General features: G+C 55.1%; 2 protein-coding genes across 6 annotated transcripts in view; one reads left to right on the plus strand and one right to left on the minus strand.

Moving 5' to 3' along the window:
- pex16 (peroxisomal biogenesis factor 16) overlaps window positions 1-17,081 on the plus strand; it is a 241,255-nt gene extending 224,174 nt beyond the window's left edge. For 2 of the 3 annotated variants that reach the window (XM_086007459.1, XM_086007460.1), the window contains 8 exons: window positions 7,521-7,654; window positions 8,138-8,247; window positions 8,839-8,934; window positions 13,707-13,856; window positions 14,449-14,521; window positions 15,860-15,979; window positions 16,411-16,475; window positions 16,734-17,081. In XM_086007459.1, coding sequence (XP_085863585.1) covers window positions 7,521-7,654; window positions 8,138-8,247; window positions 8,839-8,934; window positions 13,707-13,856; window positions 14,449-14,521; window positions 15,860-15,979; window positions 16,411-16,475; window positions 16,734-16,792 — 807 coding nt within the window. In that variant the 3' untranslated portion in view covers window positions 16,793-17,081. The remainder of the gene's footprint in view (window positions 1-7,520; window positions 7,655-8,137; window positions 8,248-8,838; window positions 8,935-13,706; window positions 13,857-14,448; window positions 14,522-15,859; window positions 15,980-16,410; window positions 16,476-16,733) is intronic. The other variant, XM_086007461.1, reaches the window with a different exon arrangement.
- Window positions 17,082-17,375: 294 nt separating this feature from the next.
- The window catches only part of arfgap2 (ADP-ribosylation factor GTPase activating protein 2), a 73,078-nt gene continuing 67,106 nt past the window's right edge, over window positions 17,376-23,347 (minus strand). For 2 of the 3 annotated variants that reach the window (XM_086007458.1, XM_086007455.1), the window contains 2 exons: window positions 23,013-23,155; window positions 20,481-20,602 (listed from right to left, as the gene is read on the minus strand). In XM_086007458.1, coding sequence (XP_085863584.1) covers window positions 20,588-20,602; window positions 23,013-23,155 — 158 coding nt within the window. In that variant the 3' untranslated portion in view covers window positions 20,481-20,587. Of the gene's footprint in view, window positions 19,354-20,480; window positions 20,603-23,012; window positions 23,156-23,347 lie in introns of those variants that run through there. The other variant, XM_086007457.1, reaches the window with a different exon arrangement.

The following is a 23,347-nucleotide window of genomic DNA, read 5'->3' on the forward strand; positions in this document are numbered from 1 at the left end:
CCCCAGTCGCGCGCGCTCTTCCACCCCCCCCAGTCGCGCGCGCTCTTCCCCCCCCCGTCGCGCCGCTCTTCCCCCCCGTCGCGCGCGCTCTTCCCCCCCCCAGTCGCGCGCGCTCTTCCCCCCCCCCAGTCGCGCGCGCTCTTCCCCCCCCCCAGTCGCGCGCGCTCTTCCCCCCCCCAGTCGCGCGCTCTTCCCCCCCCCCCAGTCGAGGCGCTCTTCCCCCCCCCCCCAGTCGCGCGCTCTTCCCCCCCCCCCCAGTCGCGCCTTCTTCCCCCCCACCCAGTCGCGCGCGCTCTTCCCCCCCCCCCTCCCAGTCGCGCGCGCTCTTCCCCCCCCCCCAGTCGCGCGCGCTCTTCCCCCCCCCCAGTCGCGCGCGCTCTTCCCCCCCCCCCAGTCGCGCGCGCTCTTCCCCCCCCCGTCGCGCGCAGCTCTTCCCCCCCCGTCGCGCGCGCTCTTCCCCCCCCGTCGCGCGCGCTCTTCCCCCCCCCGTCGCGCGCGCTCTTCCCCCCCCGTCGCGCGCGCTCTTCCCCCCCCCGTCGCGCGCGCTCTTCCCCCCCCGTCGCGCGCAGCTCTTCCCCCCCCGTCGCGCGCGCTCTTCCCCCCCCCCGTCGCGCGCGCTCTTCCCCCCCCGTCGCGCGCGCTCTTCCCCCCCCGTCGCGCGCGCTCTTCCCCCCCCGTCGCGCGCGCTCTTCCCCCCCCGTCGCGCGCGCTCTTCCCCCCCCGTCGCGCGCGCTCTTCCCCCCCGTCGCGCGCGCTCTTCCCCCCCCGTCGCGCGCGCTCTTCCCCCCCCCGTCGCGCGCGCTCTTCCCCCCCAGTCGCGCGCGCTCTTCCCCCCCCAGTCGCGCGCGCTCTTCCCCCCCCCCAGTCGCGCCGCGCTCTTCCCCCCCCCAGTCGCGCGCGCTCTTCCCCCCCCAGTCGCGCGCGCTCTTCCCCCCCCAGTCGCGCGCGCTCTTCCCCCCCCAGTCGCGCGCGCTCTTCCCCCCCCCAGTCGCGCGCGCTCTGTCCCCCCCCAGTCGCGCGCAGCTCTTCCCCCCCCAGTCGCGCGCGCTCTTCCCCCCCAGTCGCGCGCGCTCTTCCCCCCCCCAGTCGCGCGCGCTCTTCCCCCCCCAGTCGCGCGCGCTCTTCCCCCCCCAGTCGCGCGCGCTCTTCCCCCCCCAGTCGCGCGCGCTCTTCCCCCCCCCAGTCGCGCGCGCTCTTCCCCCCCCAGTCGCGCGCGCTCTTCCCCCCCCAGTCGCGCGCGCTCTTCCCCCCCCAGTCGCGCGCGCTCTTCCCCCCCCAGTCGCGCGCGCTCTTCCCCCCCAGTCGCGCGCGCTCTTCCCCCCCCAGTCGCGCGCGCTCTTCCCCCCCCAGTCGCGCGCGCTCTTCCCCCCCCCCAGTCGCGCGCGCTCTTCCCCCCCAGTCGCGCGCGCTCTTCCCCCCCCAGTCGCGCGCGCTCTTCCCCCCCAGTCGCGCGCGCTCTTCCCCCCCAGTCGCGCGCGCTCTTCCCCCCCCAGTCGCGCGCAGCTCTTCCCCCCCAGTCGCGCGCGCTCTTCCAGGCTCTCCCCCCAGTCGCGCGCAGCTCTTCCCCCCCAGTCGCGCGCTCTTCCCCCCAGTCGCGCGCGCTCTTCCCCCCCCAGTCGCGCGCGCTCTTCCCCCCCAGTCGCGCGCGCTCTTCCCCCCCCAGTCGCGCGCGCTCTTCCCCCCCAGTCGCGCGCGCTCTTCCCCCCCCAGTCGCGCGCGCTCTTCCCCCCCCAGTCGCGCGCGCTCTTCCCCCCCAGTCGCGCGCGCTCTTCCCCCCCCAGTCGCGCGCGCTCTTCCCCCCCCCAGTCGCGCGCGCTCTCCCCCCCCCCCGTCGCGCGCGCTCTCCCCCCCCCGCAGTCGCGCGCGCTCTCCCCCCCCGCAGTCGCGCGCGCTCTTCCCCCCCCCCGCAGTCGCGCGCGCTCTTCCCCCCCCCCCCCGCAGTCGCGCGCGCTCTTCCCCCCCCCCCCCCAGTCGCGCGCGCTCTTTCCCCCCCCCCCCCCCCCCAAAACAACAACATGCCCTCAAAAAAGCCTCGGCACCGCCGGGCACTTCAGCTAGTCTATGTACGAATCGATCTGTCTGTCTGTGTGTCCTCGGGTGTGCGTCTGTCCGGCTATGCGCTCGAAAGTTATAGAGCGTACCTACGCGCGCGTTACCTCCGAAGAAAGCTTACGCTTCCGGGACGGTCGTAAGCGTATTTACTTTTCGGTCGGACGAAAATTGTTTGCGCCTTATGCAAAAAACCTTCAAAATTAAACTTATTATCTGCTACTTAGCATTGATTGACTGACGTCAAGGTTCGACCAATCCTGTGCCGTCACGATTGACCAATCCTACAGTACAGTCCCCTGATGGTTGGCCAATCGATGTGTGTGTGGGGGCGGTACTAATCGTTTTCATCTCGGGGATCTGGCAGCCATTGTTTCACTGCCATTACTTCAGCTTCCAGCTCAAACTACTTTGATCATCCAGCTTTGAAAAAGTTAGTATCTCTTTTAAAAATAACATAAGATTTACCAAAAATGTTTTATAAGTACTTTCACTTTCATCTTTCAAGGTATTAAAAGGTAGAAATGTTGCCCGGCAGCAGATTCACAGAGAGGCCCCAAAGCCTGGCACTCGATTTAAACCACCCGGCCCAAAACAGCCCTGGCAAAGCCAGGCTCCCCCAGCTAGTCTGTTATAAAGCTGTTTGTCTGTCCGGCTATACAATCAAAAGATATAGAGCGTACCTACACATGTTATATCAAAAGAAAGCTTATCATTAGGGGAGTCTAATAGGCGTATTTACTTTTTGGTCAGACAAACATTGTTCAGACAGTATACAAAAAAGGTTCAATAAACGGCAACATTCCGCTCATTAGCGTTGAGTGACGTGCTGGTTGACCAATCCTACAGTTCACTGACCTGATGGCTGACCAATCGGTGTGTCACGGGCGGGTCCTAATCCTCCAGCCTCCCGAAACTTCGCCGCCATTTTTTTCATCCCTACAGCAACAGCACCAGCCAAACAAACGCACACATTGCAGCTCCGGGAGCGGGAGGTGAGTTGGGGTCACTCGGGCCGCGCCTCACAACCACTCGGCCCGAGACACACAGCGGGCGGGGGAGTGGCAGCGGCCGGCCGTCAACCGCGCTACCCGCGGGGGAGCTCACCTGGGGTCCGTCTCGGCCCCAGAGCCCGGCCGGGCCTGAAGCGCTAGGCCCCGCACGGCCGGTATCACAACGGCACCGGGCCTGAGGCGCGAGGCAGGGAGAGGGGAGGGAGGGACATAGACGAAAGCAGGGAGAGACGGGAGGGAGGGAGGGGAGGAGAGGGAGCGGGGGAGAGAGAGGGCGGACAGACGGGCAGGGAGACAGAGGCGGGGGACAGAGAGATTGGCAGCGACACAGAGGGTCAGGGAGGGAAATAGTGAGACACAGCGGGGGGAGCGGTAGCGCCCAGCCGTAAACCACGCGGCCCAAAATTGCCCTGGCAACGTCGGGCACCCCCAGCTAGTTCTATATATAAACCCCCTGAACCCCTCGATTAGATTCCAGCCTGTAACTCACTCCTGGGTATTTGTTATTCTATATATAAACCCCTCGATTAGATTCCAGCCTGTAACTCACTCCCGGGTATCTGTTATTCTATTCTATATATAAATCCCCCCGAACCCCTCGATTAGATTCCAGCCTGTAACTCACTCCGGCCCAGTGTGATTCATTGCTCTGTGCTGTGTGCTTGTTGGGCTATGCTTCCCTTATGTAGTGTTCAGGACCCTGAAAAGAAATGTTGTAGTGGTAGGGGATAGTATCATTAGGGGGATAGATAGAGTTCTCTGCAGCTGAGAGCGAGAGTCCCGAAGGCTGTGTTGCCTGCCCGGTGCCAGGGTTAAGGACATCTCCTCTGGGCTGGAGAGAAACTTGGAGTGGGAGGGGGAGGATCCAGTTGTCGTGGTCCATGTTGGTACCAACGACATAGATAGGACAAGGAAGGAAGTTCTGCTGAGGGAGTTTGAGCAGCTAGGGGCCAAATTAAAAAGCAGAACCACAAGGGTAATAATCTCTGGATTACTACCTGAGCCACGAGCGAATTTGGCTAGGACAAATAAAATTAGAGAGTTAAATGCGTGGCTCAAAGACTGGTGTGGGAGAAATGGGTTTTGCTTCCTGGGACACTGGCACCAGTACTGGGGCAGGAGGGAGCTGTTCCGTTGGGACGGGCTTCACTTGGCCAGTGCTGGGACTAGAGTCCTGGCGGATCATATAACTAGGGCTGTAGAGAGGGCTTTAAACTAACTAGTGGGGGGGAGGTTCCTAGAGAGCAAATAATACAAATGACAACAGAGAAGGTCATAGACTTAGGTAGCAGTGGGGAAATTAAAAACCACAGCATGTCAGGAAGGGGCAGAAGGTATGGAGTAAAAGGTAAAGTAATAAAAAGGGCAAAAGCAGGAACTAAGTGTCACAAAACATCTTTGAAAGTTCTCTATCTGAATGCACGTAGCATTCGTATCAAAATAGATGAGTTAATGGCACAAATAAACTACATATGGGTATGATCTTGTGGCCATTACAGAAACATGGCTGCAGGGTGACAATGCCTGGGAATTAAACATACCAGGTTATTTAACGATCAGAAGGACAGGCAGGAAGGAAGGGGAGGTGGGGTGGCTATGTTAATAAAGGAAGGAATCACTGTAATACAGGGAAATGATATTGGGTCAAAAGATCAGGATAATGAAACAGTTTGGGTGGAGATAAGGAATAATAAGGGGAAAAAAACACTAGTGGGCGTAGTCTATAGGCCTCCGAATGGTGGCAACTCTGTTGGATGGAGTATCAATCAGGAAATAGTTGAGGCTTGTAATAAGGGAACATCTATAATTATGGGGGATTTTAACTATCATATTAATTGGACAAATCAAATTGGCTGCCTTGAGGATGAGTTCATTGAGTGTATTAGGGATGGGTTTCTTGAGCAGTATGTAACTGAACCGACCAGGGGGCAGGCAACCTTAGATCTGGTCCTGTGTAACGAGACAGGATTAATTAAAAATGTCCTAGTAAAGGATCCCCTTGGAATGAGTGACCATAACATGGTTGAATTCCATATTCAATTAGAGGGTGAGAAGGTTGGATCTCAAACAAGCGTGCTAAGCTTGAATAAAGGAGACTATGAAGGTATGAGAGCGGAATTGAGTAGAGTGGATTGGGAAAATAGATTAAAGGGTAAGACGATACATGATCAGTGGTGTACATTTAAGGAGTTATTTTACAACTTCCAAAAAATATATATTCCACTGAGAAGAAAAGGGTGTAAAAGAAAAGACAGCCATCCGTGGCTAAGTAAGAAATTAAGGATAGTATTCGACTAAAAACAAGGGCATATAAGGTAGCCAAATCTAGTGGGAGGATAGAGGATTGGGAAAACTTTAAAAGACAGCAAAAAATAACAAAAAGATTGATTAAGAAAGGGAAGATAGATTATGAAAGTAAATTAGCAAAAAATATAAAAACAGATAGTAAGAGTTTTTATAGTTATATAAAAAGAAAAAGGGTGGCTAAAGTAAATGTTGGTCCCTTAGAGGATGACACAGGGAAATTAATGGTGGGAAATATGGAGATGGCAAAAACACTGAATGAATATTTTGTATCAGTCTTTACAGTAGAAGACACTAAGAATATCCCAACACTGGACAAACAGGGGGCTATAGCGGGGGAGGAGCTAAACATGATCAAAATCACTAAGGAAGTGGTACTCGGTAAAATAATGGACTCAAGGCGGATAAATCACCTGGACCTGATGGCTTACATCCTACGGGTCTTGAGGGAAGTGGCGGTAGGGATTGTGGATGCATTGGTAATAATTTTCCAAAACTCCCTGGACTCAGCAAAGGTCCCGGCAGACTGGAAAACTGCTAATGTAACGCCCTTATTTAAAAAGGGCAGTAGACAGAAGGCTGGAAACTATAGACCGGTAATTAACTATAGAAACTATAGACCATTATTAAGGAGACAGTAACAGGACATTTGGATAATAATTTAATAGGACAAAGCCAGCATGGTTTTATGAAGGGGAAGTCATGTTTGACAAATTTGCTGGAGTTCTTTGAGGAAGTAACATATAGGGTGGATAAAGGGGAACCAGTGGACGTAGTGTATTTAGACTTCCAAAAGGCATTTGACAAGGTGCCACACAAAAGATTATTGCTTAAGATAAAAAATCACGGGATTGGGGGTAATATTCTGGCATGGATAGAGGATTGGCTATCTAACAGAAGGCAGAGAGTTGGGATAAATGGTTCATTCTCAGACTGGCAATCAGTAACTAGTGGTGTTCCGCAGGGGTCAGTGCTGGGTCCCCAACTCTTTACAATCTATATTAACGATTTGGAGGAGGGGACCGAGTGTAACATATCAAAGTTTGCAGATGATACTAAGATGGGGGGGAAAGTCGTGAGTGAGGAGGACATAAAAAACCTGCAAGGGGACATAGACAGGCTAAGTAAGTGGGCAGAGATTTGGCAGATGGAATACAATACTGGAAAGTGTGAGGTTATGCACTTTGGCAGGAAAAATCGTAGAGCAAGTTATTATCTTAATGGCAAGAAACTGGAAAGTACTGAAGTACAAAGGGATCTGGGGTCCTGGTGCACGAAACTCAAAAGGTTAGTATGCAGGTGCAGCAAGTGATTAAGAAGGCCAATGGAATGTTGGCTTTCATTGCTAGGGGGATAGAATATAAAAATAGGGAGGTATTGCTTCAGTTGTACAAGGTATTGGTGAGACCGCACCTGGAATACTGCGTACAGTTTTGGTGTCCATACTTAAGAAAAGACATACTTGCTCTCGAGTCAGTACAAAGAAGGTTCACTCGGTTAATCCCGGGGATGAGGGGATGGACATATGAGGAGAGGTTGAGTAGATTGGGACTCTACTCATTGGAGTACAGAAGAATAAGAGGCGATCTTATTGAAACATATAAGATTGTGAAGGGATTGGATCGGGTGGATGCGGGGAGGATGTTCCCGATGATGGGTGAAACTAGAACTAGGGGGCATAGTCTTAGAATAAGGGGCTGCTCTTTCAAAACTGAGATGAGGAGGAACTACTTCACTCAGAGGGTGGTAGGTCCATGGAATATGCTGCCCCAAAAAGCTGTAGAAGCTACATCATTACATAAATTTAAAACTGAAATAGACAGTTTCCTAGAAGTAAAGGGAATTAAGGGTTACGGGGAGCGGGCAGGAATTTGGACATGGGTCTAGGTTCGGATCGGTCATGGCCCTGTGGGTAGCGGAGCGGGCCCAGGGGCCGTGTAGCCTGATCCTGCTCCTATTTCGTGTGTCTAATTCTGTTAGATTCAGGAGATGGTTCTGTGATAGTGGATTGGCGGTTAGGATCAGGTCAGCCATGATCTTATTGAACGGCGGAGCAGGCTCGAGGGGCCGATTGGCCTACTCCTGCTCCTATTTCTTATGTTCTTATGGTGCTGTGGCTGCACTGACTGGTGTTCTGTGTCGGTTTCCTTGCAGTCTGTCACTCAGCAGCGGTTAATGACGTGGCTCACGGTGCTGGAACACGTGGAGGTTTTCACAGAGATGGGCTCGGCCAAGTTGTGGGGTGAGACCAGTCGCTGGCTGGTGATCATCATCATCCAGCTGGCAAAGTAAGTGCTGGCATCTGCACAGTGAGCACCTCACCCTGTACCCTTCATCTCTCCGCTCCCCCATCTTGGCCTTTCAACGAGCCCATGTGTCTGGGTCTCGCCCACCCTGCAGCAGCTGAAGGCCACCGGCAGTTCTGTCTCTGTGGACTCGGCCCGAGGCCTGATCGTCATCATACCCAGCACAGTTACAGCATGAGACCTGGGCCCCCCGCTCCCCCCCGACCCCCGCTCCTCCCCCCTCGGGCCGCCCTCGGCCCCCCCCACCCTCGGACCCCCCCCTCGGCCCTCCCCCCCCGCTCCTCTTCCCCCCCACCTCCTGCATCACCCCCTCCCCTCCCCCCACACCTCCTGCAATGACCCTGCCTCTGCCCTGCCCTCCTCCCTCCCTGCGCATTGCTCAATGTTACTCTCTTTCGGATTGCACTGATCTTCTGGGAAGAGAAAACCTTTTCTTGCACTGTCGGAATGTCCATCTCATTTCAGAGCAATCCTCAGAATCCTGCTGCTGCTCTGGTACAAGGCCGGAATCCAGACCTCTCCACCCATCACCCCACTGGACAGAGAGAGGCACCTGTACACTGGCACCAGCGAAGGTGAGAGACCAACTGCTCGGCATCGAGGGGGAGGGGAGCCGGCGCAGATAGTGAGAGAGAGAAGGGAAGAAACGGAAAGGGAATCGGGCCCCCGTGCCCCTCCCCCCGCCCCTCCCCCCGCCCCTCCCCCCGCCCCTCCCCCCGCCCCTCCCCCCGCCCCTCCCCCCGCCCCTCCCCCCGCCCCTCCCCCCGCCCCTCCCCCCGCCCCTCCCCCCGCCCCTCCCCCCGCCCCTCCCCCCGCCCCTCCCCCCCGCCCCTCCCCCCCGCCCCTCCCCCCGCCCCTCCCCCCGCCCCGCCCCCCGCCCCGCCCCCCGCCCCGCCCCCCCGCCCCGCCCCCCCCGCCCCTCCCCCCGCCCCTCCCCCCGCCCTCCCCCGCCCCTCCCCCCGCCCCTCCCCCCGCCCCTCCCCCCGCCCCTCCCCCCGCCCCTCCCCCGCCCCTCCCCCGCCCCTCCCCCCCGCCCCTCCCCCCCGCCCCTCCCCCCCGCCCCTCCCCCCCCGCCCCTCCCCCCCGCCCCTCCCCCCCGCCCCTCCCCGCCCCCGCCCTCGCCCCCCGCCGTTCGCAACTCACTGTCTGCCATTTCCTCCGTTTAGCACCGAGCGATGGAGAAGCTGAAGATTCCTCTCAGTGTTGCTGTGCCACTTTCGTTGGACAGCGTTCAAGAAGGGTCGTCCGGACCCTCGACCGCAGTGAGTGACTCAACTCTGCCTCTTATCCAGCATCCTATATTACTGGACCTAGACTAGGTCACGGCATGTTGAAGGCCAGCCCTGTCTCAGTGGGTTCACTCTCGAGTAGCCTCTGAGTCAGAAGGTTGTGGGTTTGAGCCCCACAGAGACTTGAGCACATAAATCTAAGCTGACACTCCAGTGCAGTGCTGAGGGAGTGCTGAACTGTCGGAGGTGCCGTCTTTCAAGCGAGACGCTAAATCGAGGCCCCATCTGCCCTTTCAGGTGGATGTAAACGATCCCATGGCACTATTTTGTAGAAGAGCAGGGGAGTTCTGGACAATATTTATTCCTCAACCAACATGACTAAAACCGATCTTCTGGTCATTATCACGGTGCTATTTGTGGGAGCTTGCTGTGCTCACATTGGCTGCTGTATTTCCCGCATTACAGTATTGTGTGCAGTTTTGGTCGCTTTATCTGAGGAAGGATGTTCTTGCCATGGAAGGAGTTCAGCGAAGATTCACCAGGCTGATACCTGGGATGGCAGGAATGACATATGAGGAGAGATTGGGTCGATTGGACTTGTACTCGCTGGAGTTTAGAAGAATGCGAGGGGAGCTCATTGAAACTTATAAAATTCTGGCAGGACTAGACAGACTAGATGCAGGAAGGATGTTCCCGATGGTCGGGGAGTCCAGAACCAGGGGTCACAGTCTAAGGATAAGGGGTAGGCCTTTTAGGACAGAGATGAGGAGGAATTTCTTCACCCAGAGAGTGGTGAACCTGTGGAACTCTCTACCACACAAGGCAGTTGAGACCAATTCATTAAATATATTCAAGAAGGAGTTGGATATATTTCTTAAGGCTAAAGGGATCAAGGGATATGGGGAGAAAGCAGGGACAGGGTACTGAACGGTGGCATAGTGGTTAGCACTGTTGTCTCACAGCGCCAGGGACCCGGGTTCGAATCCGGCCTCGGGTGACTGTCTGTGTGGAGTTTGCACATTCTCCCCGTGTTTGCGTGGGTTTCCTCCGGGTGCTCTGGTTTCCTCCCACAGTCCAAAGATGTGCAGGTTAGGTTGATTGGCTATGATAAATTGACCCTTAGTGTTAGGGGGATTAAAATGTGTGGGGTTACGGAGATAGGGTGGGATATGTGTTGGTGTAGGGGTTACGGAGATAGGGTGGGATATGTGTTGGTGTAGGGGTTACGGAGATAGGGTGGGATATGTGTCGGTGCAGGCTCGATGGGCCGAAATGGCCTCTATCTGCACTGTGGGGTTTCTGTGATTCTGTGAATTTGGATGATCAGCCAGGATCGCATTGAATGGCGGAGCAGGCTCGAGGGGCCGAATGGCCTATTCCTGCTCCTAGTTTCTATGTTACAACAGTGACTACTCTTCAAAAGTGCTTCATTGGCTGTAAAGTGTTTTTGAACCTCCTGAAATGGATAAAGGTGCTGTATAAGTGCAAATTCTTCCTTTACACGTGTTGACCTCTGTGAGGTCAAAGGGCAGTTTGTTTGCACATTGGCACTCGGAGAGGTCAAGGGTGCAACAAATGGGCCCATTGTGTTTGCAGCTCAGCACAAAGCTTGCCTTTGAGACAGAATCCCAGGGGGAATGCAGGGCAAGAATAGGTTCAGAGCAGGTTACTCAGCATTCCCAGGCTCCAGCCAAGTCTCCCAGCAACCACCAAGCAGGAGAACCAATGCTGCCATCAGCAGCTATTCTGGGATGTGGAGAAAGCAAAGCCCGCTGTTTGGAACAGGCTGTGCTCCCTGTCTGACTCTTGGTTTAAATATTATGCAGTTTCCTGAGCTCAGTTATAGCAGGGGGAACTGACGCTCCCCCCTTTCAGCTCCTTCATTTCCCCGAATGCAGACGAAATAATGGGCCTCCCCCTGGTTAGTTCCATCCCAGAACCTGCCTGTGGGCCGTATCTCTTGCTCGGGTTGTCCCAGCACATGCAAGAGGATTCAATCTGTCGAACTGCTTTAACTGTACTGGAGCTGCCCCGCTAGTCACACCAGATGAACTGCAGTAAGGACAGAACCCAGTGCCCCAACATGTCCCAATAAAGTACTTTTGAAGTATGGTCACTGTTGCAATGTAGGAAGCATGGCAGCCAATTTGCGCACAGCAAGATCCCACAAACAACAATGAGATAATGACCAGATAATCTGTTTTTAGTAATTTTGGATGAGGGATAAATATAGGGGCCAGGACACTGGAGAGAACTCCCTTGCTCCTCTTTGAAATAGTGTCATAGCATTTTTTACATCCCCCTGAGAGGGCAGATGGGGCCTCGTTTAACATCTCATTTGAAAGGCAGCTTTTCTGACATTGCAGCGCTCCCTCAGTACTGTCCCTCTGACATTGCAGCGCTCCCTCAGTACTGTCCCTCTGACATTGCAGTGCTCCCTCAGTACTGCCCCTCCGACAGTGCAGTGCTCCCTCAGTACTGTCCCTCTGACATTGCAGCGCTCCCTCAGTACTGCCCCTCCGACAGTGCAGCGCTCCCTCAGTACTGTCCCTCTGACATTGCAGCGCTCCCTCAGTACTGCCCCTCCGACAGTGCAGCGCTCCCTCAGTACTGTCCCTCTGACATTGCAGCACTCCCTCAGTACTGCCCCTCCGACATTGCAGCGCTCCCTCAGTACTGCCCCTCCGACAGTGCAGCGCTCCCTCAGTACTGCCCCTCCGACATTGCAGCGCTTCCTCAGTACTGCCCCTCCGACAGTGCAGCGCTCCCTCAGTACTGCCCCTCCGACAGTGCAGCGCTCCCTCAGTACTGCCCCTCCGACAGTGCAGCGCTCCCTCAGTACTGCCCCTCCGACAGTGCAGCGCTCCCTCAGTACTGCCCCTCCGACAGTGCATCCCTCCCTCAGTACTGTCCCTCCCACAGTGCAGTGCTCCCTCAGTACTGCCCCTCCGACAGTGCAGCGCTCCCTCAGTACTGCCCCTCCGACAGTGCAGTGCTCCCTCAGTACTGCCCCTCCGACAGTGCAGCACTCCCTCAGTACTGCCCCTCCGACATTGCAGCGCTTCCTCAGTACTGCCCCTCCGACAGTGCAGCGCTCCCTCAGTACTGTCCCTCTGACATTGCAGCGCTCCCTCAGTACTGCCCCTCCGACAGTGCAGTGCTCCCTCAGTACTGTCCCTCTGACATTGCAGCGCTCCCTCAGTACTGCCCCTCCGACAGTGCAGCGCTCCCTCAGTACTGTCCCTCTGACATTGCAGCGCTCCCTCAGTACTGCCCCTCCGACAGTGCAGCGCTCCCTCAGTACTGTCCCTCTGACATTGCAGCACTCCCTCAGTACTGCCCCTCCGACATTGCAGCGCTCCCTCAGTACTGCCCCTCCGACAGTGCAGCGCTCCCTCAGTACTGCCCCTCCGACATTGCAGCGCTTCCTCAGTACTGCCCCTCCGACAGTGCAGCGCTCCCTCAGTACTGCCCCTCCGACAGTGCAGCGCTCCCTCAGTACTGCCCCTCCGACAGTGCAGCGCTCCCTCAGTACTGCCCCTCCGACAGTGCAGCGCTCCCTCAGTACTGCCCCTCCGACAGTGCATCCCTCCCTCAGTACTGTCCCTCCCACAGTGCAGTGCTCCCTCAGTACTGCCCCTCCGACAGTGCAGCGCTCCCTCAGTACTGCCCCTCCGACAGTGCAGTGCTCCCTCAGTACTGCCCCTCCGACAGTGCAGCACTCCCTCAGTACTGCCCCTCCGACATTGCAGCGCTTCCTCAGTACTGCCCCTCCGACAGTGCAGCGCTCCCTCAGTACTGCCCCTCCGACAGTGCAGCGCTCCCTCAGTACTGCCCCTCCGACAGTGCAGCGCTCCCTCAGTACTGCCCCTCCGACAGTGCAGCGCTCCCTCAGTACTGCCCCTCCGACAGTGCATCCCTCCCTCAGTACTGTCCCTCCCACAGTGCAGTGCTCCCTCAGTACTGCCCCTCCGACAGTGCAGCGCTCCCTCAGTACTGCCCCTCCGACAGTGCAGTGCTCCCTCAGTACTGCCCCTCCGACAGTGCAGCGCTCCCTCAGTACTGCCCCTCCGACAGTGCAGCTCTCCCTCAGTACTGCCCCTCCGACAGTGCAGCTCTCCCTCAGTACTGTCCCTCCGACAGTGCAGCGCTCCCTCAGTACTGCCCCTCCGACAGTGCAGCGCTCCCTCAGTACTGTCCCTCCCACAGTGCAGTGCTCCCTCAGTACTGCCCCTCCGACAGTGCAGCGCTCCCTCAGTACTGCCCCTCCGACAGTGCAGCGCTCCCTCAGTACTGTCCCTCCCACAGTGCAGCGCTTTCTCTGTACTGCCCCTCCGACAGTGCAGCGCTCCCTCAGTACTGCTCCTCCGACAGTGCAGCGCTCCCTCAGTACTGCCCCTCCGACAGTGCAGCGCTCCCTCAGTACTGCCCCTCCGACAGTGCATCCCTCCCTCAGTACTGTCCCTCCCACAGTGCAGTGCTCCCTCAGTACTGCCCCTCCGACAGTGCAGCGCTCCCTCAGTACTGCCCCTCCGACAGTGCAGCGCTCCCTCAGTACTGCTCCTCCGACAGTGCAGCGCTCCCTCAGTACTGCCCCTCCGACAGTGCAGCGCTCCCTCAGTACTGCCCCTCTGACAGTGCAGCGCTCCCTCAGTACTACCCCTCCCCGCGCGGCTGCCCCCACCCCTCCCCGCGCGGCTTCCCCTCCCCCCCATCCCGCGGCTGCTTCCCCCCCCCCTCCCCTCCAAGACACCCTAAGGCGAGGCTTCCGTCGGAGATTGTAACCTTTGAACTTCTTGTTTTAGCTCCATCACTGCACTTCCGCCGCTGGGGAATTCCTCAGGAGGAGGAGCGACACCAGAGATCTCACCAAGTAACTCAGCACCCTCCCACCGCCCTCAGCAAACAGGAGACCGTGGCAGAGTCACTGTATATAGCCCGACCGCTGGTGCACTGTATCCTACACAGGGAAAGTGGGAGGCCATTCAGCCCCTCGAGCTTCACTCTGGAACAGGAGGAGGCCATTCAGCCCCTCGAGCTTCACTCTGGAGCAGGAGGAGGCCATTCAGTCCCTCGAGCCTTACGCCGGAACAGGAGGAGGCCATTCAGCCCCTCGAGCCTTACGCCGGAACAGGAGGAGGCCATTCAGCCCCTCGAGCCTTACGCCGGAACAGGAGGAGGCCATTCAGCCCCTCGAGCTTCACTCTGGAGCAGGAGGAGGCCATTCAGTCCCTCGAGCCTTACGCCGGAACAGGAGGAGGCCATTCAGCCCCTCGAGCCTTACGCCGGAACAGGAGGAGGCCATTCAGCCCCTCGATCCTTACGCCGGAACACGAGGAGGCCATTCAGCCCCTCGAGCCTTACGCCGGAACAGGAGGAGGCCATTCAGCCCCTCGATCCTTACGCCGGAACACGAGGAGGCCATTCAGCCCCTCGAGCCTTACGCCGGAACAGGAGGAGGCCGTTCCCAGCTGCTCTCTCCCCTCAGTTATCCCGCGGTTTCCGGTGTTCCCGAGTCTGTTACCTTCCTTAACCCCGTGCTCCCAGTGACCGGTTTGGGAATATGGGGACAGAGATCCTGGAAGCCGTGGCTCGTGTCTGGAATCCTGGACATTGCCAGGTGGGTCAGCAGTTGCCCACTCTCGCGTTCATGGAGGGGGATCCAGCGCACCGACCCGTTTACAGGGAACGGAGTTATACTGACTCCAGCGCACCGACCCGTTTACAGGGAGCGGAGTTATACTGACTCCAGCGCACCGACCCGTTTACAGGGAGCGGAGTTATACTGACTCCAGCGCACCGACCTGTTTACAGGGAACGGAGTTATACTGACTCCAGCGCACCGACCCGTTTACAGGGAACGGAGTTATACTGACTCCAGCGCACCGACCCGTTTACAGGGAGCGGAGTTATACTGACTCCAGCGCACCGACCCGTTTACAGGGAGCGGAGTTATACTGACTCCAGCGCACCGACCCGTTTACAGGGAGCGGAGTTATACTGACTCCAGCGCACCGACCCGTTTACAGGGAACGGAGTTATACTGACTCCAGCGCACCGACCCGTTTACAGGGAACGGAGTTATACTGACTCCAGCGCACCGACCCGTTTACAGGGAACGGGGTTATACTGACTCCAGCGCACCGACCCGTTTACAGGGAGCGGAGTTATACTGACTCCAGCGCACCGACCCGTTTACAGGGAGCGGAGTTATACTGACTCCAGCGCACCGACCCGTTTACAGGGAACGGAGTTATACTGACTCCAGCGCACCGACCCGTTTACAGGGAACGGAGTTATACTGACTCCAGCGCACCGACCCGTTTACAGGGAACGGAGTTATACTGACTCCAGCGCACCGACCCGTTTACAGGGAACGGGGTTATACTGACTCCAGCGCACCGACCCGTTTACAGGGAACGGGGTTATACTGACTCCAGCGCACCGACCCGTTTACAGGGAACGGGGTTATACTGACTCCAGCGCACCGACCCGTTTACAGGGAACGGGGTTATACTGACTCCAGCGCACCGACCCGTTTACAGGGAGCGGGGTTATACTGACTCCAGCGCACCGACCCGTTTACAGGGAGCGGAGTTATACTGACTCCAGCGCACCGACCCGTTTACAGGGAGCGGAGTTATACTGACTCCAGCGCACCGACCCGTTTACAGGGAACGGAGTTATACTGACTCCAGCGCACCGACCCGTTTACAGGGAACGGAGTTATACTGACTCCAGCGCACCGACCCGTTTACAGGGAACGGAGTTATACTGACTCCAGCGCACCGACCCGTTTACAGGGAACGGAGTTATACTGACTCCAGCGCACCGACCCGTTTACAGGGAACGGAGTTATACTGACTCCAGCGCACTGACCTGTTTACAAGGAGCGGAGTGCAGTTATACTGACGCCGTTGTGCTGTATTTTGTAACCAGTAACCTGTGTCTCCCACAGCTTGAGTTTGATGAGAGACCCCAAGGCGATGAGGCAGGTAGAGCGAGCTGAGCTGCGACGAAGGACGTTCCTGCTGCTGTACTATTTGCTGCGGTCCCCGTTCTACGACCGATACTCAGAGTGAGAGATGCTCGGTACTCGCTTTCCGTTTCAGGGCTGTGTCGGGTATCTAGACTCCTGTTCACTAGACATTGGGGGGGGGTATTTGGGCCCCTGTTCAGTGGACACGGTGGGGTGGGTATCTGGGCCACTGGACAGGTAACTGGGCTCTGGTTCACTGGAAACAGGGGGGTATCTTGAACACGGTGGGTGGGATCTGGGCACCTGTTCACTCGGGGTATCTGGGCATCTGTTCACTGGGGTGTATGGGGTCTCCTGGACACTTTGGTGGGGGTATCTGGGCACCTGTTCACTGGAGGGGGGGGGGGTGGTGTATCTGGGCTCCTGTTCTCTGGACACTGTTCCAGGCACCTGTTCCTTTTTGGAACCAGCACTGAGTGAAGATGTTCCAAGCCTGCTCCCCTCATCTCCTGCTTTGTTCCTCCCTCCAGGTCCAAGATTCTGTTCCTGCTGCGGTTGCTCGCTGACTATGTTCCAGGGGTCGGACTGGTGGCTCGTAAGTACAGATGTCAGGACAAGTGTCTCCGCGCTCGCGTGATTCCCTCTCCTCCTGTCTGCAATCTTGAAGCAGCATGTTTGGGCCGGGGAGGGGCGGGTGGCTGGGACAGGAGAGGGGCTATTGTGGATCCGAGGAGGGAAAGGGGAATTTTTGACCTCGGAGGAGGAAATCTAGGACTCCTGGTTCAGGGATCCTGGAGGTGGGGGGGGGGGGTTGGAGACTTTGCTCTACTGACCTGATCTCTTTCTGTTCCAGGTCCGCTGATGGATTATTTACCAGTTTGGCAGAAGATCTATTTTTACAATTGGGGTTAACCAGTCCCTCACACCCATGAGTTGGAAACCAGATTGTACTGTTCATAATCAACTCTCTTCAGCAAGCATCGTACAGAGCTCGGCGCTTCAGCAGATCCCCAGCAACTGTGCGCCACGGGCCTGTTACTCTGCCCACCTCGATCACTGACTAACTCTGCCAGTGTAGCAGCAGGTTCACAGCCTGTTTCAGTCACAGAGTGAGTGCTGTTGATTTAAAATGTATTTTTATTTGATATCAGACCCCACGATGGCTGTAAATTGAGAGACTATAAATACATCTTTGTACATATTTCTCACCGTTTGTGTTCTTTGGTTTCCTGCCTGCTTTGTGGCAGGTGGGAGGAGCCTAAAGGGCGCACTCCTGGCCCACAAGGACAGCTACAACGAGCTGACCTTCAGCACTTTTCTTGGTTACTCGATACCTTACCTTCCCCCTCGGCATTACATTGTCCAGTTTGAGATTTTTTGACCACTTTTCCACAGATGATTTAGGAATGTCCTGTTTAAGGAGTTCCACACCCCACTCCTTCATTCCCAGTCGCTGACTGGGATGAATAGAATAAAAGATCAGACACGGAGAACCTTTAGACTGAGTGAGCTGCAGCATCACTCGTAGATCGCCATTTATTTATCGTCAGCATTACAAAGTTTTAGAAAGAGATTTCGGTGTAATGCAGGGTTCAGTCAGGCTGTGGTTAATGCATTAAGTTAGGAACATTCCACTGAAAGACCATAGGAAATAATCACTAGTTAGTTATTAGCTCAGACCAGGGGAACGGTGTCACTGCACTGCTCCACCTCCAGATCCCAGGGTTGGCCAGAGACACACAGCTGGACATGCTACAGCTGCCAGATTCATGCTGTGCCCTGCGCTGATCACTCACTGCTGTTGTGGGCAAGGTAACCCTGGAACTGGCTCCTCTGGGGCAGTGCTCTCTGATCATCAGTGACCACAGGCACTGAGTTAAGATCTGAGGGGAAATGGTGCAGGGAGACAGAATATATCAACCCATAACACTGAAGTTATCCAGCTGAGCCGCCCCTCACCCCTGCAGTGGGGGGAGGGGAGGAGTTTGATGCGACACAGCCAATAGTCGGAGCGAGCTGCACATCATCCAACATTCTGACGTTCAAACTCCGATCATTAAAATAAATAAAAATGAGAAACCAACGGCATTATTCCATTTGGCAAGAGGGCTCCGTCCTTAACCCGCCCCGCCAGGCACACACGCTAATCAACAAACAGCAGTCACACACTGTGTGGGGGTATTCCACATGGGGACAGTCTGGCTCTTGTTACTGAAGTCCCCGTGAACACAATCTCTCCACCTCCAGCAGGCTGCTGCTGCATTGGTACAGACAGCCTCCCATTGCCACGATCCTAAATAACAGGGCTGGAAAATAGTTTGGCCAAAATTTTAATGAATACTGATTGGCTTTATTCCCGTTCTTCTCCCAGCACTAGCATCCCAGTCGGTGAGGTCAGACTGGGACATGGTACAGCAATATAAACTAAAGGATACAATATTAAATAGTGCAGGAACAGAGAGACCTGGGGGTGTATGTGCAGGACATTTGAGAAGAATGTTAAAAAGCATATGGAATCCTTGGCTTCATTCATAGAGGAATAGAGTGCAAAAGCAAGCGAGTTATGCTAAACCTTTATAAACACTGGTTCGGCCCCAGCTGGAGGATTGGGTCCAATTCTGGGCACTGCACTTTAGGAAGGTTGTCAAGGCCTTGGAGAGGGTGCAGAGGAGATTTACTGCAATGGTCCCAGGGATGAGGGACATGGAAAGACTGGGGTTGTTCTCCTTAGATCAGAAAAGGTTGAGGGGTTTTTAGGAGGTGTTTTGATAAGGAGAAACTGTTCCCAGTGGCAGGAGGGTCGGTAACCAGAGGGCACAGATTGACAAAAGAACCGGAGGGAGAGGGGAGGATTTATTTTAAGTTGTTGTGATCTGGAATGCTCTGCCTGAAGCAGATTCAATAATAACTTTTAAAAGTTACGAATGCGTGAAGGGGAAAAATATGCAGGGCTATGGGGATAGAGCGGGAGAGACAGCTTCTCCAGTCTCTCCACATAACTGAAGTTCCTCATCCCTGGGACCTTTCTGGTAAATCTCCTCTGCACCCTCTCCAAGGTCCTGACATCCTTCCTAAAGTGTGGTGCCCAGCAGGGAACACAGCACTCCAGCTGAGGACTAACCAGTGATTTATAAAGGTTTAGCACTTTCAAAGAGCCGGCATAGGCACAATGGTCCGAATGGCCTCCTTCTGTGCTGTATGATTCTCTGATTGTATGGACAGGGGGGTTAGATACATCCCTGCAACATCACAATGACCAGATATCCTTTTCAATTGGTGAAGCTGTGGAAACCAAGAGAAGGAGAGATTGTCTGTACCGAGAATTTCTCACCCACATCTCACAAATAAATTCAAACTGCTTCAAGGCCTAATCAAAACCAAATAGTGATGTCTGGAGAGAGCCAGCTGTTGATCGCTGCAGAATTGGAGCCATTTCTCAGCCAGCTCCGGCCTCAGTACGACCCGTAGTGATCCTGTCCAGGGGGAGAAAAGGGAATGATGAGAGATGCCGAGAGAAGAGGGTCCTGATATTAGACTGTGGTACCAGGGCAGTGTGTGTTGGGGGAATATGCACCTCTAATTTCCTGATTTATACTCTACCCTACATTACAACTACTGTATGGGGGCCTATAAACAACTCCCACTAATGTTCTCTGCCCCTTGCTGTTTCTTAATGGGACTGAAAGCCGATAAATCCCCTGGACCTGATGGCCGACATCCTGGGGTTTTGAAAGAGGTGGCTATAGAGATAGTGGATGCATTGGTTGTCATTTTCCAAAATCCCATAGATTCTAGAACGGTTCCTGCGGATTGGAAGGTAGCAAATGTACCCCCACTATTTAAGAAAGGAGGGAGAGAGAAAACGGAACTACAGACCAGTTAGCCTGACATCAGTAATAGGGAAAATGCTAGAATCTTTTATTGAGGATGTGGTAACAGGGCACTTAGAAAATAATAATAGGATTGGGCAAAGTCAACACGGATTTATGAAAGGGAAATCGTGTTTGACAAATCTGTTTTTTTGAGGTTGTAACTAGTAGAATAGATAAGGGGGAACCAGTGGATGTGTTGGGGGGGGGGGGGGGGGGGTGGTGCGAGGGGCATGTGTGTGTTTGGTGGGGGGGGGGGGAATAGGCCATCACACTGAATAGGTTTATGCCACACTGGAAGAGGCCCCCTCCAAAATACCATGTGATCACCACAACCAAACATCCCCACCCCACACCCACGCTGGCCTCCACTCTCCATGTCCTTCCCCCATCCTCTCTGGTGTAAGGTGGCTCTTGGGGCTGAAGGAGGTCACTGAGACGAAGGGGTTGGTGGGGGTTTTGTGACCAATGCCTCAGAAGGTCCGGTGGGGCAGTAGAGCCTCTCCGTTCACTTGCAAAGTAACAAGGATAACCAGCCTCAGTCTGCACAGGTTGAGGGCTGAACACCAGAGCCGAGTTCAGGGGTGTCCTACCCATGGGAAGGTCACAGTTACCAACACTTTAATGAACAATGCTGAGATGTAACTGGTGTACGAGAATGACCCAGCACTACCCATAGCAGCCAAGGGAGTCCGGATCGAAAGCCATGAGCCAGTCAGCCCGACCCTCACCTGAATACTATTCATCACTCCGTTGGCGAGCACAGACAGCTTCCCTGCCACCGTCTTCACTCCCTGCTTGAAGTGGGTCATATCCGGGCCAGACGGAAGCACGCTGATCATTGGGACACCATCTGGAAAAGAGACAACTCTGTTGGACCAAGGTGCTTTACACAGTGAGCTGATGGTCACCAGGAGTGGGGCCCAGGCTTTGCTGGTGACATTATAGCTCTGTTCTACAATACTGAGGGTGTAAATCTCACACACAGAATTTTACAGAAACAGCCCATTCAACCCAACAAGTTTATGCTCCACACTAGCATCGAGCCTCCTCCACCCCTCTTCATCTCCATCAACATATCCTTTTATTCCTGTCTCCCTCATGTTTTTAATCTAGCTTCCCCTGAAATTTGTTTCTTTAAATGCATCGATACTATTCACTTCAACCACTCCCTGTGGCAGCGAGTTCCACATTCTCACCACTCTCTGGGTAAAGAAGTTTCTCCTGAATTCCCCATTAGATTTATTAGTGACTCTTATATTTATGGGCCCTAGTCCTGGTCTTGGCCGCAAGTGGAAACATCTTCTCCACATCTACTCTTTTAAACCCTTTGATAATCATAAAGACCTCCATCAGGCCTTCTCTTTTCACACCTCACCCTCCTCTACCCTTTTGTTTTAAAGGTGAGCACACAATCTAGGCTGACACTCCAGTGCAGTACTGAGGGATTCAGAGATAGACCTTCGAATGAGTACTGTCAGTCCAGGTGGATGTTAAATAGTCCTGGTGGGACTCACCCCCCCTCTCCCCCACTCTACGTCCAGGCCAATATTCCTCGTGGGACTCACCCCCCCTCTACGTCCAGGCCAATATTCCTCGTGGGACTCACCCCCCGTCTCCCCCACTCTACGGCCAGGCCAATATTCCTCGTGGGGCTCACCCCCCCTCTCCCCCTCTACGTCCAGGCCAATATTCCTGGTGGGACTCACCCCCCTCTCCACGTCCAGGCCAATATTCCTGGTGGGACTCACAGCCCCTCTCCCCCACTCTACTTCCAGGCCAATATTCCTCGTGGGACTCACCCCCCTCTCCCCCACTCCACGTCCAGGCCAATATTCCTCGTGGGACTCACACCCCCTCTCCCCCCTCTACGTCCAGGCCAATATTCCTCGTGGGACTCACAGCCCCTCTCCACGTCCAGGCCAATATTCCTCGTGGGACTCACCCCCCTCTCCCCGTCCAGGCCAATATTCCTCGTGGGACTCACACCCCCTCTCCCCCACTCTACGTCCAGGCCAATATTCCTCGTGGGACTCACCCCCCCTCTACGTCCAGGCCAATATTCCTCCCTCAATCAACACTACCACTAAAAACAGCCAGACTTGCCCTCAACTGTGGGACCTCGCTTCGTGCTCCCTTCTTACAAACTCTAGCTCATCAAATCCTGCTCCTTCCCAACCCCATATACACTCCTGGACTCTACCCACTCATTAAATCTCCTCCCACATCCCATGTACACACTCCCTGATCATGGACTCTACCCACCCATTAAATCTCCTCCCACATCCCATGTACACACTCCCTGATCATGGACTCTACCCACCCATTAAATCTCCTCCCACATCCCATGTACACACTCCGATCATGGACTCTACCCACCCATTAAATCTCCTCCCACATCCCATGTACACACTCCCTGATCATGGACTCTACCCACCCATTTAATCTCCTCCCACATCCCATGTACACACTCCCTGATCATGGACTCTACCCACTCATTAAATCTCCTCCCACATCCCATGTACACACTCCCTGATCATGGACTCTACCCACCCATTTAATCTCCTCCCACATCCCATGTACACACTCCCTGATCATGGACTCTACCCACTCATTAAATCTCCTCCCACATCCCATGTACACACTCCCTGATCATGGACTCTACCCACCCATTTAATCTCCTCCCACATCCCATGTACACACTCCCTGATCATGGACTCTACCCACTCATTAAATCTCCTCCCACATCCCATGTACACACTCCCTGATCATGGACTCTACCCACCCATTTAATCTCCTTGTACAGCCCATGTACACTCTACTCTATCATGGACTCTAGACACCCATTTAATCTCCAATATACCAAGAGGGAAAATATTGTATAAACCCTTGCTAATCTCTGATGGTAATTGCATACAATTTTATTATTCATTCTTCAACTCTGGCCTGTTGCTCTCACAGGGAATAAGCCTGCCCTTCCCCCAGCCTTGGAGACATCCTGACCTGTACAATATTCCATTATCTTGGACTACTGTCCCTGGAACCTCTGGTATAATTCCTAATCAGACATTTATCCAACTCCTTTTTAAAGGATTTAATTGTCTCAGCATTTTGCTGTCTGAGGTCCCAGAAAGCCCTGTTCTATCCTTGACCCTCTCCTCTTCTATCCTTGACCCTCTCCTCTTCTATCCTTGACCCTCTCCTCTTCTATCCTTGACCCTCTCCTCTTCTATCCTTGACCCTCTCCTCTTCCACATGCTTACCCTTGGTGACATCATCCGAAGACACAACATCAGCTTCCACACATACACTGATGCCACCAAGCTGTATACCGTCATCACTTGTGGGGACGCCTCCACTGCCTCTGTCTCACTGTTTGTGCGACACCCAGATGAGCCTCGATTTCCTGCAGTTAAACATTCCAAAGATCGAAAGCATCGATTTTGGCCCCGCCACAAACTCCGTTCCCCAGCCACCGACTCCATCCCTCTCCCTGGCCACTTTCTGAGACTGAACCAGACTCTTCGCATCTTTGGTGTCATATTTGACCGAGATGAACTTCCAACCACGTAACTGCTGCATCACAAAGACCGCCTAT

This window comes from Somniosus microcephalus, chromosome 15 (genome assembly GCF_052327205.1).
Source record: "Somniosus microcephalus isolate GS21.2 chromosome 15, FLI_Smic_1.0, whole genome shotgun sequence".
NCBI classification, from domain to species: Eukaryota; Metazoa; Chordata; class Chondrichthyes; order Squaliformes; family Somniosidae; genus Somniosus; species Somniosus microcephalus.